We start from the raw sequence: 17033 nt of genomic DNA on the forward strand, positions 1-17033 counted from the left end.
AGGCTGACAACAAGCTTCCTCCCAGCTTGTTGTCACCTGCAGACTTACCCACAGTGCACTCAGTCCCCTCATCAAGATTGTTGAGCTGAGGATCACTCTTGCAAGTGAGTGTGTTTGGATGGCACACTTGGAAAGTGCAAGGGCTGTGACATAGAAGCAGCATTGAGTAGAGACAGCCGTGCTATTGAGATCATCATGATGGGGTCGGTGCAGGTTAAAATCTTTCACAGCTGAAAGGGAGAAGTGTTCTTTGAAGAGCCTCAGAAAAGCGAGTTTGGAGGAAGGGGGTGAATTTGAGGGATGAAAATAAAAACAGAATAAACTTAATCTGATGTGGCATGCGCTGGAGCTGGCTCACACACAGCTTTGAGGCCAGAACTCTGTGTTGTCTTGCCTGACCTGTCCAACACAGGCAGTTCAGGCTTGTTAATTCCTATTGTATTAATTTCCAGGCTTACTCATGTTTGTTGGTTCTGGGAGCCTAACTTTGCATCAGAGCGTTTCCCCTCATCATTACAGAAATCACTTCCACTCACTGCAGCCCTCCTGGTGCATCAGGGTGACACGGAACGAGAAGTGACATCCCAGCTTGCTCTCTGTATTCCCTGTTAATCCTGCTTGTGCCACTTGCTCATTCACAGCAAAGCTCCCACTCCCCTTTGAACGAGTGCTGTGCTTGGGGAGTCGCCAGCCATGAGAAGGAAGGGAGGCGTTATCTGGGCAGCAGAGGTATGCAAAAAGGATTAGCTGCACTCAAATTGGGCAGAGCCTGGCTGTCATCCGCGCTCCGAAAGCCACAACAAAAATACCTGATAAAACCTGAGCCTGATGAATTATTTCCAGTTAACGGCCGCAGGGAATCTTGTTTGGATTTCTTGCAAGATGAGGTACTCAGGGAAAACTTTTGCCACTTCATGCACATGGTAAATATTTGGAAGGGACGTGAGATCAGCGCAAGCATCTGTTCTGCCTGTGCTGTATTTAGGGAATATTTGGCTGATAATTGAGCTGAGATTAAGCTGGGTTTAGATGTGAAGGCTGTAAGGTTTTCAGCAGAAGAGCCCTGATTTTAGCTGATAAGGAGGAGCTCGCTGGAGGGAGAGGAAGCTGCACAGAGCTTCCTACAGAAAAAGGGATTTTTAAGCTTTTCTTTCCCTTCAGCACCAACAATTGCCTCTTCAGATTGAAACACCAATAATATCAGCAGCTTTCCAAATACATGATAGGGAACCTGTTTGCATTCATTATGCCAAGTAGTTGTTTTTTGGGTCTCGTGCTTGCAGTCTTCAGCTGCTGTCCTACTTCCTTCTGCTGCTTGCACTTCTCATCACAAACCAGCCAAGTGGTTGAAAAGAGACAAAAATGGAAATAAATCGATACCACTCACCATATACCTTCTGTCCAGATTTGCTACCCATGGCCTCATCCATCCCATCCCCTTGCAAAGAGCCAACTTTGTCGTTAAGTGCAATAGGAGCAAACTCTGTGCCCTGTGGCGTTGGTTTGTATGCACTCTCTGCTCAGCTTTGTGTTTTCAGTTTCAGGTTGTTAGCATTCATCCAAAGGCTTGAATCACAGAATCATAAAATTGCTCAGGTTGGAAAAGACCTTAAAGATCATTGAGTCCAACCACAACCTGACCATCCTACCCTAACAACCCTCCACTAAATCATGTCCCTGAGCACCACATCCAAACAGTTTTCAAACACATCTAGGGATGGTGACTCAGCCACCTCCCTGTGGAGCCCATTCCAGTGCTTCACAACCCTTTCTTAAAGAAGTTCTTCCTGATATCCAACTTAAACCTTCCACTGGTGCAACTTGAGGCCATTTCCCCTCATCCTGTAACCTGTCACCAGTGAGAAGAGACCAATCCTACTCTCACTGCAATCACCTTTCAGACATTTGAAGAGAGCAGTAAGGTCTCCTCTCAGCCTCCTCTTCCCCAGACAAATGTGACTGCTGCTGAGTTCCTGGCACACAGGAAAGCAGTTGTGGCTGAGCAGTGAGCAATTCATTCCCCAACCCCCGTGTCACTCCCAAGGTAGATATCAGGGACAAGGTAAATACGAATTTTTAATCTAGATTCATTTACCACAAATTATGGCTGGACGTTTATTCATCTCTGCCTCGGAGGACATACACATTACCCCGAGAATATGATTTTTAAAACTTAATACTCTGTATTTATAGAAAATTGCTTGTAACTTATTTTGCAAATGTTCAGCCAGCTTTTAATGGCACAATTTAAAAACTTGCAAATGGAATTTGACCCTTTTTTGGCAAAGTGAAATCATCTGAAGAAGCGAAATCAAATAATAAAGTTAAACTGTTTCAATAATGTTCCCCTTCTCTTCCCCCACCGTAAGACTTTTGCTTTATTTTAATTTCCTTGCTGGAAATTGAAAACCATGTAAGAGTTATTTGATCAAACCACAGAAATATGTTTTCTTGTTAAGGAAAAATAGTCTCGACAGTATTTTTTATACGTTCTGAAAAGCAATATTCTGGCAGTGTGTTACAGAGCCTAAATAAAATTGATGCTGTGTTTTTTAAATTGCACAAAATATTTATTGTTCTGGCCATTAGTTTGATGTGACATCTTATTAACCTTTAGAGTTTGTCAAATATAAGCAGCGTAGGGAGAAATAATGACAAGAAATAAAGTTTACAAAAAAGAATAATTTTTTAGAGTTGAACGCCGTCCAATGGAACTTGATTGTGAAAAGCATTTGGCTGTGAAATTGTCTCCCAAGGGAGCTGGTGGTGCACTCTACACCTGGGTCGCATCGAAACAGCCCAAACAGAGCAGTGGAAAATGCAATATTTGTGTAAAAAATACTACCGTACTGTCAGACTAATTAGATGGCTTAATAGGGCTCTTCCAGCCTCTGTCTCCTATAATTGTTTAAGCTTTACCCATATTAAGGACGTATCAAAGCCCATAAACAGCAGAAATAGCTCGGTTGTTTAGTGGTGCTCTTGGCCAATAAAGTCATCTCTGGGAAATTGCTGAGGATGGGTTCCCACTGCTCCCAGGAGCAATGGGCTCGTGTCAGCGCTCTGTAAAACACCATTACCTTTCTGTTTCCATCCAGAATCACTCATTTCAAGCACTACCCAATGCAAAACTGGGAACTGTGCTTCCCAGTTAAGAAGCAGATGCTACATGGATTTTTGGTCTTCGTTGTTTCTTCTGTCCTCAAGAGTTTGGCCCCATCCACTTGACCCCTGTTCTGTAGATATTTATAAGCACTGGTAAGATCTTCTTTCTCCAGGTGAACATCCCCAAGGCTCTCAGCCTGACCCCATCAGGAGGTGTTCCAGGCCCCCACAATCTCTGGGCTCTCTCCACCAGAGCTCATGGTCAACTTGTTGGCCAACTGTTGGACTCCAGGATACCCCCACCACCCACCTGGCCCCTCTGTACCGTGCTGGTTCCAAGTATCAGCCTCTGGATTTCTGATGGCAAAGTGTCCTGCAGAGTTTTTCTGCTCTTCCTTTATTTGTTCATATTCAAGTAGAATTTTAGCTGCTCTCAGTTGACCCAGTGCACCAAAGGCGAGATCTTGTTATCCCATTAGCTGCACCCCTGCAGCAGCTGACTGCCTGCCGTCCCCCTTTGGGGTGGGACACCGCAGTTTGGGCACAGCATGAAGCACACATCGTGTACCAAGTGTCTGATGGAGGCACCGTATTTGCATAGATTTGAATAATGTGTACTTTATTGTGCCATTAAGCCTTCAATAAAAAGGAATTGCTTTGTATAATTCAACAATGGGTTTATCAAAGCACTCTAAATGACAGTCTCTGGCAGAGGCTGCCTTTAACTGTCTGATGAAAGGTGTTAAGAAGTTTGGAGATCCACTGTTTCCTTTATTATTTTTCTCTAAGTGGGCCATTAAAAGCCACCTGCTAGGCTGAAGCACAAGCATTTATGATGATCTGATCTCTGCTTCCTAAATCCACTCTGGAGCATAAGTCTTAATGGGGAGCTGCTGTGGGAACAGGGATGGTTCAGTCTGCAGAAGAGGAGGCTTAGGGGAGACCTCAAGGCTCTGCACAACTCACCGAAAGGAAGTTGGAGCCAGGGGAGGGTCAGGTTGGATATTAGGAAACATTTCTTCTTGTAAGGAGAGCTAATGCATTGGACCAGGCTCCAGTGGAGGAGTCACCATCCCTGGAGGTGCTCCACAACCATGGAGATGTGGCACTGAGGGATGTGGTCAGTGGGCACGGTGGGATGGGTTGGGGTTGGTGATCTTAGAGGTCTTTTCCAACGTTAATGATTCCTTGGTTCATTGATTCTCTTGCTTGCATGGAATTGAGCATTCCCATTGCTTGGCTGTGACTCATCCCACCAGGCTGCGCTCTGTCACCCGGCCTGGGGACTGTGCTCTGCCATGAGATGTGAGTCACAGATCAAAACGCTGCTTCCTCAACTGCTGCTGTCAAAAATAAATTCACAGGACTTCATTCTTTATGCCACACTTGCTGTTGCTGGCTGCAGCTTTCTCAGGAAAATGGGTGGTTTTGATGGACACGAGACTGTTTTTCTACTTCTTGATTTAAGAGAAGGATTAGCCACAAGAAGATAATCTTGTTCTTAGTGTATTCCCTTCAAATTAGCTTGCAATTGCCTGGCAGATTTTGGGTGCATCTCAATATAAAGTGTATGTCCTTGCTTGGCATGATAAATAGAATCCTGCCAGCAGTGAAGTATTAACAATTCCTTACTAATGTTTGGCTTTTCTAAGCAGGGCAACAAGGGAAGGGGGCAGACCCAGAGACGTAACCTCTGTCCCCAGCTGTCTGTGGTGCTTCAGATGGATTGAAAGTTCATGGCAGCACGAGGGCTGGGCTCAGCCCAGGGTAATAACACCGAGGTTATGTGTCCACATGGCCAAGGACTGCTGCTACACCTGGGGACAGCACCGGGGACACATGGGATCCATGGTCCCACGTGGGATCAGGGGAACAGATAGAAGGAAGGCGTGTGACCTTGAGGAACAAAATAAACATTAAAAAAAAACATGGAAATAGAAAGATAGTGCCCACAGGGACTCATAATGAAAGTTTCTGCTGCATTCTGCAGGTTCATTAGTTGAAAAGGGCAGAGGAGGAGAAGGGATCCTGCTTGGGGCTGAGATGAGCTAAATTACCCTCAGAGTCCCTTCAGCTCTTTGACCGAGAGCTGCATAATGAACTTGATTTTCCCTTCCTTACCTTCTTAACGTGTGCAGGAGGATCAGGATGCTTTGATACCACTCTCAGTTCACTCTTCAACCAGAGCAGAGAGGCACTCCTGGGAAAAGTGAAGAAGGAGGAGAAATTATGCTCAGATGAGCCAGAGAAATGTGGGTCTGTGCAGCACAGGGTGAGCATCAGGGTACTGAGGAACATGAGCTGGGTGAGTGCATTCTGATGAGGGAGAATTGAGGTTCAGAAGAAGTGTGTGGTATGAGAGCAGCGGGTCTATTGAAAGGGCTGGCATAGGTGACAGTGCAGGTAGGAGGAGTGACTGCTTTTGAAGCAGAGCATTATGCTTTCATGTGCAGCCAGCTGCCCTGGCAGGGGTTGGGTTCGGCGACCACAAGAAGGGCTGAGCATTGCTGTGCCAGTGTTCTCATCAGCTTGCATTGAACAATTGGTGCTGGGAAGCAGAAGAGGTGCAGAAGTGATTAATCCAGTGGGACTTAAAAGCAAATACATTAAAAAGAGGTTAGAGAAGATGATCTCTTTGGCTTGTTTGCTCACTCCTTCATATTTCCCCCCCATGCTTGCTCTTACTCATAGAATCACAGAAAGGCCTGGGTTGAAAAGGACCACAATGAGCATCCATTTCCAACCCCCTGCTGTGTGCAGGGTCACCAACCAGCAGACCAGGCTGCCCAGAGCCACATCCAGCCTGGCCTTGAATGCCTGCAGGGATGGGGCATCCACAGCCTCCTTGAGCAACCTGTTCCAGTGCCTCACCACCTCTGTGTGAAAAACTTCCTCCTCATATCCAACCTAAACCTCCCCTATCTCAGTTTAAAACCATTCCCCCTTGTCCTGTCACTGTCTTTGCTGAGGATGAGGGTGGGAAGGTGCTTGGTGCTCCCTGCATGGAAACAAACTCTGTGTTCGGTGCACACTCCCACTCCGCACTGTGTTTCTGCAGTTGTCTCCTCCATGCTCTCTCCATTACCTCTGGTAATTGAGTTGCCCGTGGGATATAGCAAAGGGTATGCTTGGGTGCTTTGTGGGAAAAGCATTCTTTCAAGCTGGAGCCCTTTGTTGGGGGTGGGGAGAAGACAGAGAAATCTGCAGTCATAAAACAGGCAGACTGCAGCTGACGTTGTTAGTCTGTGCAATACGCATTCATCCACCTTGCACAGACTTAACAAATGGCTCTTGTGATCATTACAGTGGATAGGAGATATGAAAGCGATTTGAAGCTTTGTTTTCCTTGCTTTGTTTTTCTTTTGTTTTTATTGCACAGCAGTGATTTCATTGCGTTGTTTGACTCCTGTTCCTTTTCTCAGTGTCGTGCCTCATATTGAGTTTCTGTCGAGCACTGAAGTACAGAAGTACAACGGTATACCTAATGAAAAAAGCAATAATTATTTCATTAATATCAGAGCAGAGTTTAGAGTTTGTCTGTATCAAACAAGAAATCACTGAGTGTATCAAGTCAAAGAGTTTCTCAGCTTTTTTGCTAATGTGAAAGAAAAGCAAGCAGTTTCTTGAACCTGCACTTAAGGACTGAAGCTTGCACTCTCAACCTATTCTTGTGACATCCCACAATAAAGCTGATCACACATGATTGTGGGGTAGTACTGGGGCCTGGCTTGGGTAAGGTCTGATTTTGGTTTCTGGGCAATACTGTTGTGTTTCCTCTCTCTAATAACATATTAATGCAGAGCTCTTGGAATGAGTCCAGAGGAGGGCCACTCAGATGATCAGAGGGCTGGAGCACCTCTTCTGTGAGGAAACGTTGAAGGAACTGGGCTTGTTTAGCTTGGAGAAGAGAAGGCTCTGGGGACCTCATTGTGGCCTTCCATATTGAAGGGAGCGTATGAACAGGAGGGGGAACGGCTGTTTGTGAGGGTGGATAGTGACAGGACAAGGGGGAATGGTTTTAAACTGAGATAGGGGAGGTTTAGGTTGGATATGAGGAGGAAGTTTTTCACTCAGAGGGTGGTGAGGCACTGGAACAGGTTGCCCAAGGAGGCTGTGGATGCCCCATCCCTGCAGGCATTGAAGGCCAGGCTGGATGTGGCTCTGGGCAGCCTGGTCTGCTGGTTGGTGACCCTGCACACAGCAGGGGGTTGGAACTGGATGCTCATTGTGGTCCTTTTTAACCCAGCCCATTCTGTGACTCTATGATATCATAGGAGGGGGGCTTTCAAGGGTCAGTGATGAGGGCAGGCCTGGCTGCTTGTATCTTCATAGCTGTCACTTCACTGTTATCTGAAATCTATTTCATGGTCATGACTGTGATTTAAGTGTGAAACCTTTATAGAACCACAGAATCACTGAATTCCCCATCCCCACCCCACCATGCCCACTGTCCACATCCCTCAGTGCCACATCCTCACTGTCCTTGAACACCTCCAGTGACCCTGAAACTGAGTTGGAAGACAGAACTGCAGAACAGCTTAGAGCAAAGGAAAAGGAGATGAGAGCTATGGGAGTCAGTGTTCTTCACCATGTTAATGCACGTGGGGCTGAGCTCTGGCAGTGGGACATGGAGCGTGGGGTTACAGGTCAGGATAACACTGCTGATGGGTTTGAAGAGAAAAAAAAGCTTCATCCCATTGTTTAGCATAAACTGCTCCTTTGTGATTGAATTTACGGAGAAAAACAAGCCCTGCGCAGCGCTTGACTTTTTAATAGCTATATTTTATTAAGTAAATGTGTTTTTTATGATGAGTCGGGTTTTGGTGGTTGCTAACATTGGTTTTAGCTTTGCGAGCGACGCGCTGGAAATTTGCCAAGCACAGCAATGTACAGGTCATGCCCTGAAGCTTGTACAGCCTCAAAAAGGAGGATGCTGCAGGAGGAGGGAGGGTGTAATGATCTCTCTAACACTTGTTTCTCTTCTTCCTTTCCTCTCTGCAGACTGTGCCGAAGCCGATAGCGCTGGAGCCGTGCTTTGGTAACAAAGCAGCTGTTCTCTCTGTATTTGTGAGGTTGCCTCGAGGGGTTGGGGGTATCCCACCACCAGGACAGTCAGGTGAGGAATATCCTTTGTCTCCACTGCCTTGTTATTAACCTCTGTGCTCCCTCCCCAGCCTCTCATTCACCTTACAGCTTTGCACTCGATCCTGTGGCGATTGCTGTATGCACACTGCAGCTGGCGTGGATGTGCTTAGGTTATTTGAAGCTGGCTTGGGATCTGCTAGCTTCCTGCATATAGTTTGACTCCATTTCTTGGGTCACTTGGTGGATGAACATTTGGTATTTGGATTACAGTTCCATTTACTGCTGTGAAAAAGTGAAATTCGTTGCAGTCAGACTCTCAGCAATTAGTCATGAAGGTAACTTGTCTTCAAGCCTGTTCTCTGCATTCCCAGCTCCATCCACAGCGGGATATCAGGTCATAGAATTTTGGAAAAGACCACTAAGATCCCCAAATCCAACCCCAACCCATCCCTACCCCTCAGTGCCATATTTCCATGGTTCTTGGAACCATGGAAATATTTCTTGGTTCTTGTCACCTCCAAGGACAAGTGACCCCTCCCCTCCCTGGGCAGCCCATGCCAGTGCCTGACTGCTCTTTCCAAGACCAAGTGTTTCCTAATACCCAACCTGACCCTCTCCTGGTGCAACTTGAGGCCATCACCTCTCATCCCATTGCTGTTACCTGGGAGCAGTTACCTTCCAAAGCATCCTCTTAGCAGATCCATCAAGTTTTCTCCATCCATCTTAAGGTCCCCCAGCCCCTTCTCACCTAAACCTCATGTCATACTGCTGAGACTTAATCTGCTCGAGAGTTTGTGGTTTTAACTGAGCTTTCTCCAGTGACTGGTGAGCATTGATCTTCAGAGGTTATTAGTTGACTTTGAGGTGGGATGGTTTGGCTGGGAGCTGCATTGAGCTGAACCTCAGATGGCCACAGTGTTTGCCTGTGGTTATGCTGGGAGGAGGCTGCAGAGCTGAAGAATGTCCAGGAGGTGCAGGGAAGCCGCTGTGCACAGGTGCTTTGAGCATTTATTTTAGTGCATTTACTGGTGTAGAAAAGGATTCCTCCCTTGAATATTATGGGTTTAACTCCACTATTACCTACTCATCTTATTTCCAGTTTTTTTCTACGGCATTTGCTTTCAACAGAGCAGGCAGCATTTAAAAGCTTATTTCAGTATAGCCACTAGAGTTTAATCTCTAAACAAGGATGTTTTTCTGCTTTTTTTCTTAAGAACTCGAAGCACGATTTTCGTTTTGTGGCTCAGAGGGTTTTTCTCAGCTGGGGTGGAAGAATTTGTTTCTGTGACTGTTTTGTTTTGTTGCCTCAGGTCTTGCTGTGGCCAGTGCACTGGTGGACATTTCACAACAGATGCCAATTGCCTACAAAGAGAAATCGGGTGCAATACGAAATCGGAAACAGCAGCCCCCTGCACAGCCAGGAACCTGTATTTGATGCATGGACATCAGAAACTCTCTAGGGTTTTAATCAAAATGGTAACGTACCACCGAGGAGGAGGAGGAGGAAGATTCTCAAGTTGTGTGTCACAAGAGACTAGAAGCACTCAGAAAAACACAGCTTCCTTGAACCCAACCTTTTCTCTCATCTACGTGATAGTTGGCTTTATTTGGCAACTGCTCCACTTAAGTTTTACTGACACGTGGCTTCAGATTGCGCCTTTGTTTTCTTCAAGTTTAAAGTAAAATGATTTTCTTGCAGGTCCAGTAACATCCAGTCGCCACCATTCATGGTCAGTGTAAATAGAACAGTAGTCCTATGAATGACACTCAGGTTTATACATGGAAAGTGCTTTGTAGTTCATGTATTTATCAAACTGTACAAAAGAAGAAAAAAAAAGATGCAGTGTTTACAGGTGTCAGCTCTCAACACATAAACACTACTATTAATCTCCAAAGCATCTTCATCCTTTTTTTTTTTTTTTTTTTTTATGCCCACATTATTTAAGTGGAACTCTCTTCCAGATACAGTTTTTGTCACCTTGATCCACAAGGGGAAAGCTAGAGTGGCTCAAAGGGTGAGTTTGTGTGTTGCTCAGACTGCTTGTTACACCTGGAGAAGTGCAACGTCGCTGCTGAAGGACTCAGTGTTTACATAGTCTTAACCTACTTGGAGTTCACCACACACAAGTGCCTAGACTTGAACAGATCTAGGGAGCAAGGAGACTACTACACAGTTGTTTTTAACATAATTATATTCCTTTTCAATATACATATGTGTACACACACGTACATATATATGTGTAGTCACCCAAGACAACCTGTGTTCTTTATATCACATGTGGTCAGGGGAAAATGGCATTTTCCTGACCAGCAAACTACTCTGCCAGATGCAAATATCTGGAGGGAAAGCAGTGTTTCAGTATCTCATAGGAAAACGCCTGGTTTCACCAGTGCTTTTAATAGAAGCACTTTGTGTTCTGGGTCAGATATGTTACATTTCTTTGGCCTCTTCCCCTCTTCCTTCCCTTGGGCCATTTTTATGGGTATGAGCTGAGCTGTGCTGGTGCACAAAAGCACCACTCCTCAGCTGTAAGACTTTGTCCCAGCTCCTCAGTGGGTGTAAAGAGCAGCACTGCACTGGCCAGATGCTTGAAGATGAAGAATTCAAATAATAATAATAATAATTAAACAAAGGCAGAGCATCTTCATTGGGCCACGTTTGAATTTTCTATGATTTCTGTGATTAATTCTGGATGTTCCCCATTCAGGTCGAGCTGCTGTAGGTGTTGAAGAAGTTGGCTTGTTGGTGATAGGAAGGGGCTTGCAAAGAGCAAAAAGAAGGTTTGGCTTTTGGAGGATGTATCAAACCATCCCATGGTTTTTAAAATAAACTAGTTGGGATCTTGGCTTGAGGCACCAGTTTGGGCTGTGCCCATCAATCTCCACACTGCCACGTGAAATCCCCTCTGCTTCTGCTCACTGTAGGGAATGCTGTGCCAAGACCATGAGAAGTTGGGATAGTGAAACCAATGGGAAGATGTTGCAGTGCCAAATGAGGCGTTAGTCGATCATTTGAAGCGTGGTTCCATTCAGGTTGCTGGTTTCTGGTGAGGACATCAGGTGGTTAGGGAAAGGAGAAGCAACAAATCTGGGGGGGGCAAAGGGAAGAGCTATCAAATCTTTTCTCCAAAACGAAAACCAGTACCTGCATCTTTTTTTTTTTTGCACACGTTTTGGTCATCACTCACATATCAGCCACCCGTTCCTTTCTGTCAGTACGTGTTTTGGAGAACCTTTTTGGAGCGCGGCGTTGCAATAAAGGTGTGAGCTGCTGTCTGTATCCAGCTGGTGGTGATGGGGTCATCAGTCCCTGGTGGGCGCATTCATCGACGTGTTACATGACAAATCCAACAGAGCAGCAGAAAAAAAACGTGGTGGGAATAATGCATGTATCCATATAGGCGTGTATGTATATATGCGTGTACGTACGTATATCCCACAGTCTGTTTCTATACCAGAAGTGTAGAAGCCCATTGGGGAAGACTGAGGGGATGAGCAGTGTCTTTCAGAATGAAGGGTTTAGGCAATGAAGTCGTAACTGATGCACAATTACCTCAGACAGATTCATCTCCTGAAGCTGTTTTGTAACTTTCTATGTGCATAGGGCTAACCTGGACTAGGCTGTACCAGAAAAGTACTACTGGACTAAAATCCCTCCCCTGTGCTTATGTTCCTGCTTTTGGTTCTAATGCACATCCTCATGCTCTGAGGTGTCTTCTCCCACTTCTCCAACCCTTTTGGGAGAGGAGAACTGCCAACCCAACTTGAGAAAACTCTTGTGCTGAAGTCTCTGTTCTGAACTCTGCAGGTTTGGAAAGGCGATGCGTTGTTAAGAAAAAGATGTGATTTTCCCCCAGAGGGAGCCGGGTGGTCTGGTCTCAAGAGGAGTGTAGCCACAGAGGTGTCAGAAAGGTGAAAGATGAGCAGAAATGATCCAACACTGACGATGGGCAGAACCAAAAAAAAGTAAATAGAAGAACAAGGCGTGCTGATATAAATCAAACCCAACGGCGCCTGGTGGATGTGGCTCAGCTCTGCATCTTATCTCCATGCTGATGAGGGAAGGAGAGAACTCTCATACATATCTCCACTGCAAACAGTTTCATCCCAGCTCAAAGGTAGAAGTGAGGCGAAGGTGGGAGCGCTGCCGGTGGTTCATCACCAGGCCATTAACCCAAGTGAAGGATTTGTGGGGTGATTCAGCTTGGAGGTGGTGGGAGGGGGGGGGGGGAAGAGCAGCGTTATTTCGTGGGAGAATCTGTAAATAAATGGAAAATAACACACCGATTTTGCACTTGTACATAAACTATACAGTAGTGTGCAGAACGTGGGAAGATTTAAATGTATATAAACCAGAAGAAAAAAAAAATATTGAATGTATTTTTGATGCATTTTAAATGATGTATGAGTTTTGTCTTAATAACTTCTTCGTATGATGAGTATTAGATGACTTTCCAGAGCTTTAAAGAAACATCAGATTATATTCCTGATATCTTGTGGTGTAAGGCAGGGAGGCAGAATTTGACCTGTATGTATTCAAATACTTTTCACTTAAGTGTACAAGAGAAGTTAAATAAAGCTCTTCTGTTTGAAAGGGAAAAAAAAATAATCTTGAAGATAGGTAGTAAATGTTCTTAAAGTAGTCATTACGTGGAGGATTAAGTCAGCAGTTTAAGCCTCTGTTGCTCAGATTGTGCCAGCGATTTCCATTCAGAATCACTACTTTCCAGCATTTATAACTGGCTGAAATTCAGCATTCAAGGTCTCAACCCATTCTATTTTTTCGAGAGAAGCCATTAAAAAGAGCGAAGAGATATTGCAGCCCTCCTTTCCTAGGAAGCAGCAGTGCCACTGCGTCTCCAGATAACACATTTGGCCTTTGACATTGCCCATTGTGTAGCCTAGAAGTTTCTCTGGACCGTTGCAGTGTTCAGCAACTGGAGACCTTGCCACAATGCGTTGGGTAGAAGAAAATCTACGGGACACAACTTTTGCATCGTCGCCGCTCTGACGGGGCTGAAGATGTGCCGTATGGAAAGATATGCCAAAAGATGACCTCTGTGTGACTGGACGGTGCCTGTGATCAGCATCGTAGTGGATAATGTACCGAAATGCGATGCTGTGTTACCATAGGAGCACGTGGGGCTGCACAAAGCCATTCTTGGATACGGGCTTCCTTTGGGACGCTGCGAGCGCTGAATGTTGTTCCGAAACATCATCTTCTTTGTGCTTCAGTGTTTTCCAAAACGTGTCTTCGGGTTCGTGGCGTGGTTTTATAAGGCAGCTCGATGAGAGGTTGATGAGCTTTGATGAGATCCACGTCCACCCACAAGGCCAAAATGTGGTGTCAACGCCAAGTACCACGGCACAGAGCCCCATCAGTCAGCTTTTGCTGCTTTTGCTTTCCTGCAGGACCCCAGGTTGGGGGCAGAGCCTCAGCCCTTCACCATGAGTCTTGGCAACCCCTTCTATCCCCACAAATACGGATTTGTCGGCGCTCAGCTTGCAAGGAAGCACAGATTTGCTCCTTACACGCCGGGAGCGACGCTCAACTCAATCCACCCAACTTACAGCAAGCTTGTTGGCACCTCTTCTATTCCTGCTCCCTCTTTCTCTCCATTTGGGAATGGCGTGGGGACAGGAGGGAGCGCTGTGGGGTTGGGAGTGGAGCCACAGGAAGGGGAGGAAGAGATGAGCCCCCCCCCCATTTTCATCCATGCCATTGGAATTTCAGTCACCTCCACGCTTTTTCTGTCGCAAGCTGCTCCGATGAGGCGAGTTTCCCATGCTGGGAATACAACAATGTTGTGGATGTACTGTTTGGTTTGGCTTTTTTTTCTGCTTGTGTGTCAGGTTCCCATTGTAACCTCCTAACACTACGCATGGGCGATGTTGTGCGTCTTCCAGGTACTGTAGTTCTGTAGGCATTTCCTCTCATTGACTCCACAAACCTCACCAGAAGACAGGAGGATAGAAGCTGTGGAGGAGCGTAACACAACGTCGGTCCATTTTTAACAAAGGAAAGAAAGCAAAAAGAACATAAATACAGGTTTTATATTACTCTGAAATTTGTGCACAATAAATGTTCTTTACACTAGGGTCCTTGAATTAACTCTATTCTGGATTATTATTATTTTTTTTGTTGTTGTTCTGTAATTATTTACGATTCTTATCCGTGTTCAGACTTGAGCTTAGTTTGTTAATATGTATAATTTAGCATTTATTGCATTCATATGTAAATATGAGCAAGTATTGTAAACTATTTCATTGCTGGGGACTGTGGGTGTTATACATACACACATTTAGGACTGCAGTTTTTGGTATGATTTTTTGTATTGTAAAATAACAGCTAATTTAAAGCAGGATCGAGGAAATTATTGGGAGGTTTGTGCATTTTAAATACAAATGTGAAGTACCTGTACATAAATAAAAGTAAATAATGCAAATCTTTCCTCTGAAATAAAAGGTAGACGATCTGGTTAAAAACTCTTTTTTCTTTTTTTTTTTTCCATCTCTTTCTTCTTTCTTAACCTTATTTCTTGAGACGAGGGGGGAGGGGGGAATAAATTGATTGTAGAGTTAGGGGTGAGAGTTAGGGATGTGTTTTTGCTGTGCACCAGATGTGAGAGGAGGAAGAAGAGCTTCATAGAATCACCAAGGTTGGAAAAGACCTACAGGATCATCCAGTCCAACCGTCTACCTATCACTAGTAGTTCTCACTATTGAAGGATGGTGGCATCCTTCACCTCATCTGCCAAAACCATCCCACACCTCCATCTCCAGTTGGGGTGGAGGGTGCACTAGGGCACGTAACATCATAGGATCACAGGATCCTTAAGCTTGGAAATGACCTCTAAGCTCTTCAAGTCCAACTGTTGACCCATCCCCATCATGCTCACTAACTGGGGTCCCTAAATAACCACGTTGCAGCCCTGCCAGATGCAGGAGCCAGGCTTGTAGCTAAGAAAAGAGGCAGTCCTATGTGGAGCTAGGAGATGGACATAATGATCCTTATGGGTCCCTTCCAGATCAGGATATTCTGTAATGCCAGAATATTCCAGCTCTTGGATGGGTTGCACATCACTGGTTGGTATTAAAGCCATCATTTTGGTATGGTGGAAGAACAAACATCTGATTTTTCCACATTAATGGGAAAAGGGCAAGAGAAAGTGATGAAGAAATGAACCAGAGCACCACAGCTAATGCAGATTGCCATCTTGGCAAAAAAAAAAAATGTGCAGAGGGTTTTGTCTTTCTCTTTGTGGGTTTTTGTTGTTCATGGAGTCATCACAGAATGGTTTGAGTTGGAAGGGACCCTTAAAGGCTGACTGATCCAATTCCTCTGCAATGAGCACGGACACCCACAGCTCCATCAGGTGCTCGGAGCCCTGTCTAGACTCTTGAGTGTCTCTGAACCTCCAGAGGTGACCCTTTAGGGGTCTCAAGATGTTTGGTTTATGGGTGTTTTTCCTGGAAATTGTAGAAAACCACTTCACTTGCTCTTGCTCCAGCCTTTGTCCCTGTTCCTGGGCAGTTTAGGGACATGGTTAGTGGCATGCTAGGGATGGGTCAATGCTGGGCTTGATAATCTTAGCAGTCTTTTCCAAACTTGATGATCCTATGATTCTGGTATCTCTTTTCTGCCCAAAATTTAGGGCGATTCACAGGCATGCTTGAGCCAGCTTGCCATGAGCAGGGATACCCAGGTTCACCTTCAAGATGTCTTTTGGAAATCCCTAAGGATGTCCTTGTTGAAACCATGGGCTGAGTCCCACCTCTGCTGTCCATCCCCATTGGGGCACCTGTCCCTGTGTCCTCCAGCAAAGGCCCAGTGGGCTTTGGTGTGCTGAGCTCAGGCTGAGAAGCAGGAAAAATCAACTCTTTACAAGGCTAGATAACAGCAGGACAAGGGGAAATGGTTTTAAGGTGAGAAGGGAAGATTTAGGTTGGATGTGAGGGGGAAGTTCTTGACAGAGAAAGTGGTGAGGTGCTGGAACAGCTGCCCAGAGAGGCTGTGATGCCCCGTCCATCCCTGGAGGTGTTCAAGGCCAGGTTGGATGGGGCCCTGGGCAGCCTGGGCTGCTATGAAATGTGGAGGTTGGTGGCCCTGCATGTGGCAGGGGGTTGGAGCTTTGTGATCCTTGAGATCCCTTCCAACCCTGGCCATTCTGTGATTCTGTAAAAAATCCATCCGACCTGCAATGTTTTCATGGCACATTTCAGATTCCACTGACTGGAGTTTCCGCAGAAAATTTTCTGTGTATCTGCAGGTACAAATTTCATAGGAAAAAATGCAACATTGGACTCAAGAGTCACGATGGATCCCTTCCAACTCAAGATTTCTGTCTCTTCATTTTCTTTTTTTTTTAGGTACCAAAAATGGCCCACAGGTGTTGGTAGCACAAATCATCTCCATGCTGGCTAATGTGAACTGCTGCCCTTCCTCACCCTCTTCCTACCTATCTTAGAGCACAGCCTTCCCCACGTTGCTCCCGGAGCTCCACGTGTGCCATCTCTGTGCTCAGCACACACATCCCCAGAGCTTGAGCAGGTCCGTGGGTTGCGTTGGTGGCTCTCCTTTGGTTGTGTCTCCATAAAGCCATTTTCTCCAGGCTGGGATGCACCAGCTTGGAGTTTCCAGCCAAGTGTGGGGGCTCTGAGCCCCAATACTCTATAATCTCCCCCTAGAGCATCCCCCCATTCTTTCCAGCTCTGTTACAGTGCAAGAGGAGTGAGTTTCATGCACAGTGCCTGGGCACAGCCAGACCCCGCACAGCAGCACAGACAGCAGCAGGCAGTCAGGAAAATGCATGTGTGCTTTATTCATGGATATGTCTGAATAT

The 17033-nt window shown here is 45.7% G+C and overlaps 1 protein-coding gene across 1 annotated transcript in view; it reads left to right on the forward strand.

Annotated features, from left to right (window-relative positions):
• Positions 1-9625, forward strand: part of ATRN (attractin) — a gene marked incomplete at both ends in the record, with an annotated part of 142828 nt that extends 133203 nt beyond the window's left edge. Inside the window, 2 exons of the mRNA XM_079534709.1 lie at positions 8107-8221; positions 9501-9625. Coding sequence (XP_079390835.1) covers positions 8107-8221; positions 9501-9625 — 240 coding nt within the window. The remainder of the gene's footprint in view (positions 1-8106; positions 8222-9500) is intronic.
• Between the last annotated feature and the right edge of the window lie 7408 nt (positions 9626-17033).

This window comes from Tetrao urogallus (assembly GCF_951394365.1).
Source record: "Tetrao urogallus genome assembly, chromosome: 4".
Lineage (NCBI taxonomy): Eukaryota > Metazoa > Chordata > Aves > Galliformes > Phasianidae > Tetrao > Tetrao urogallus.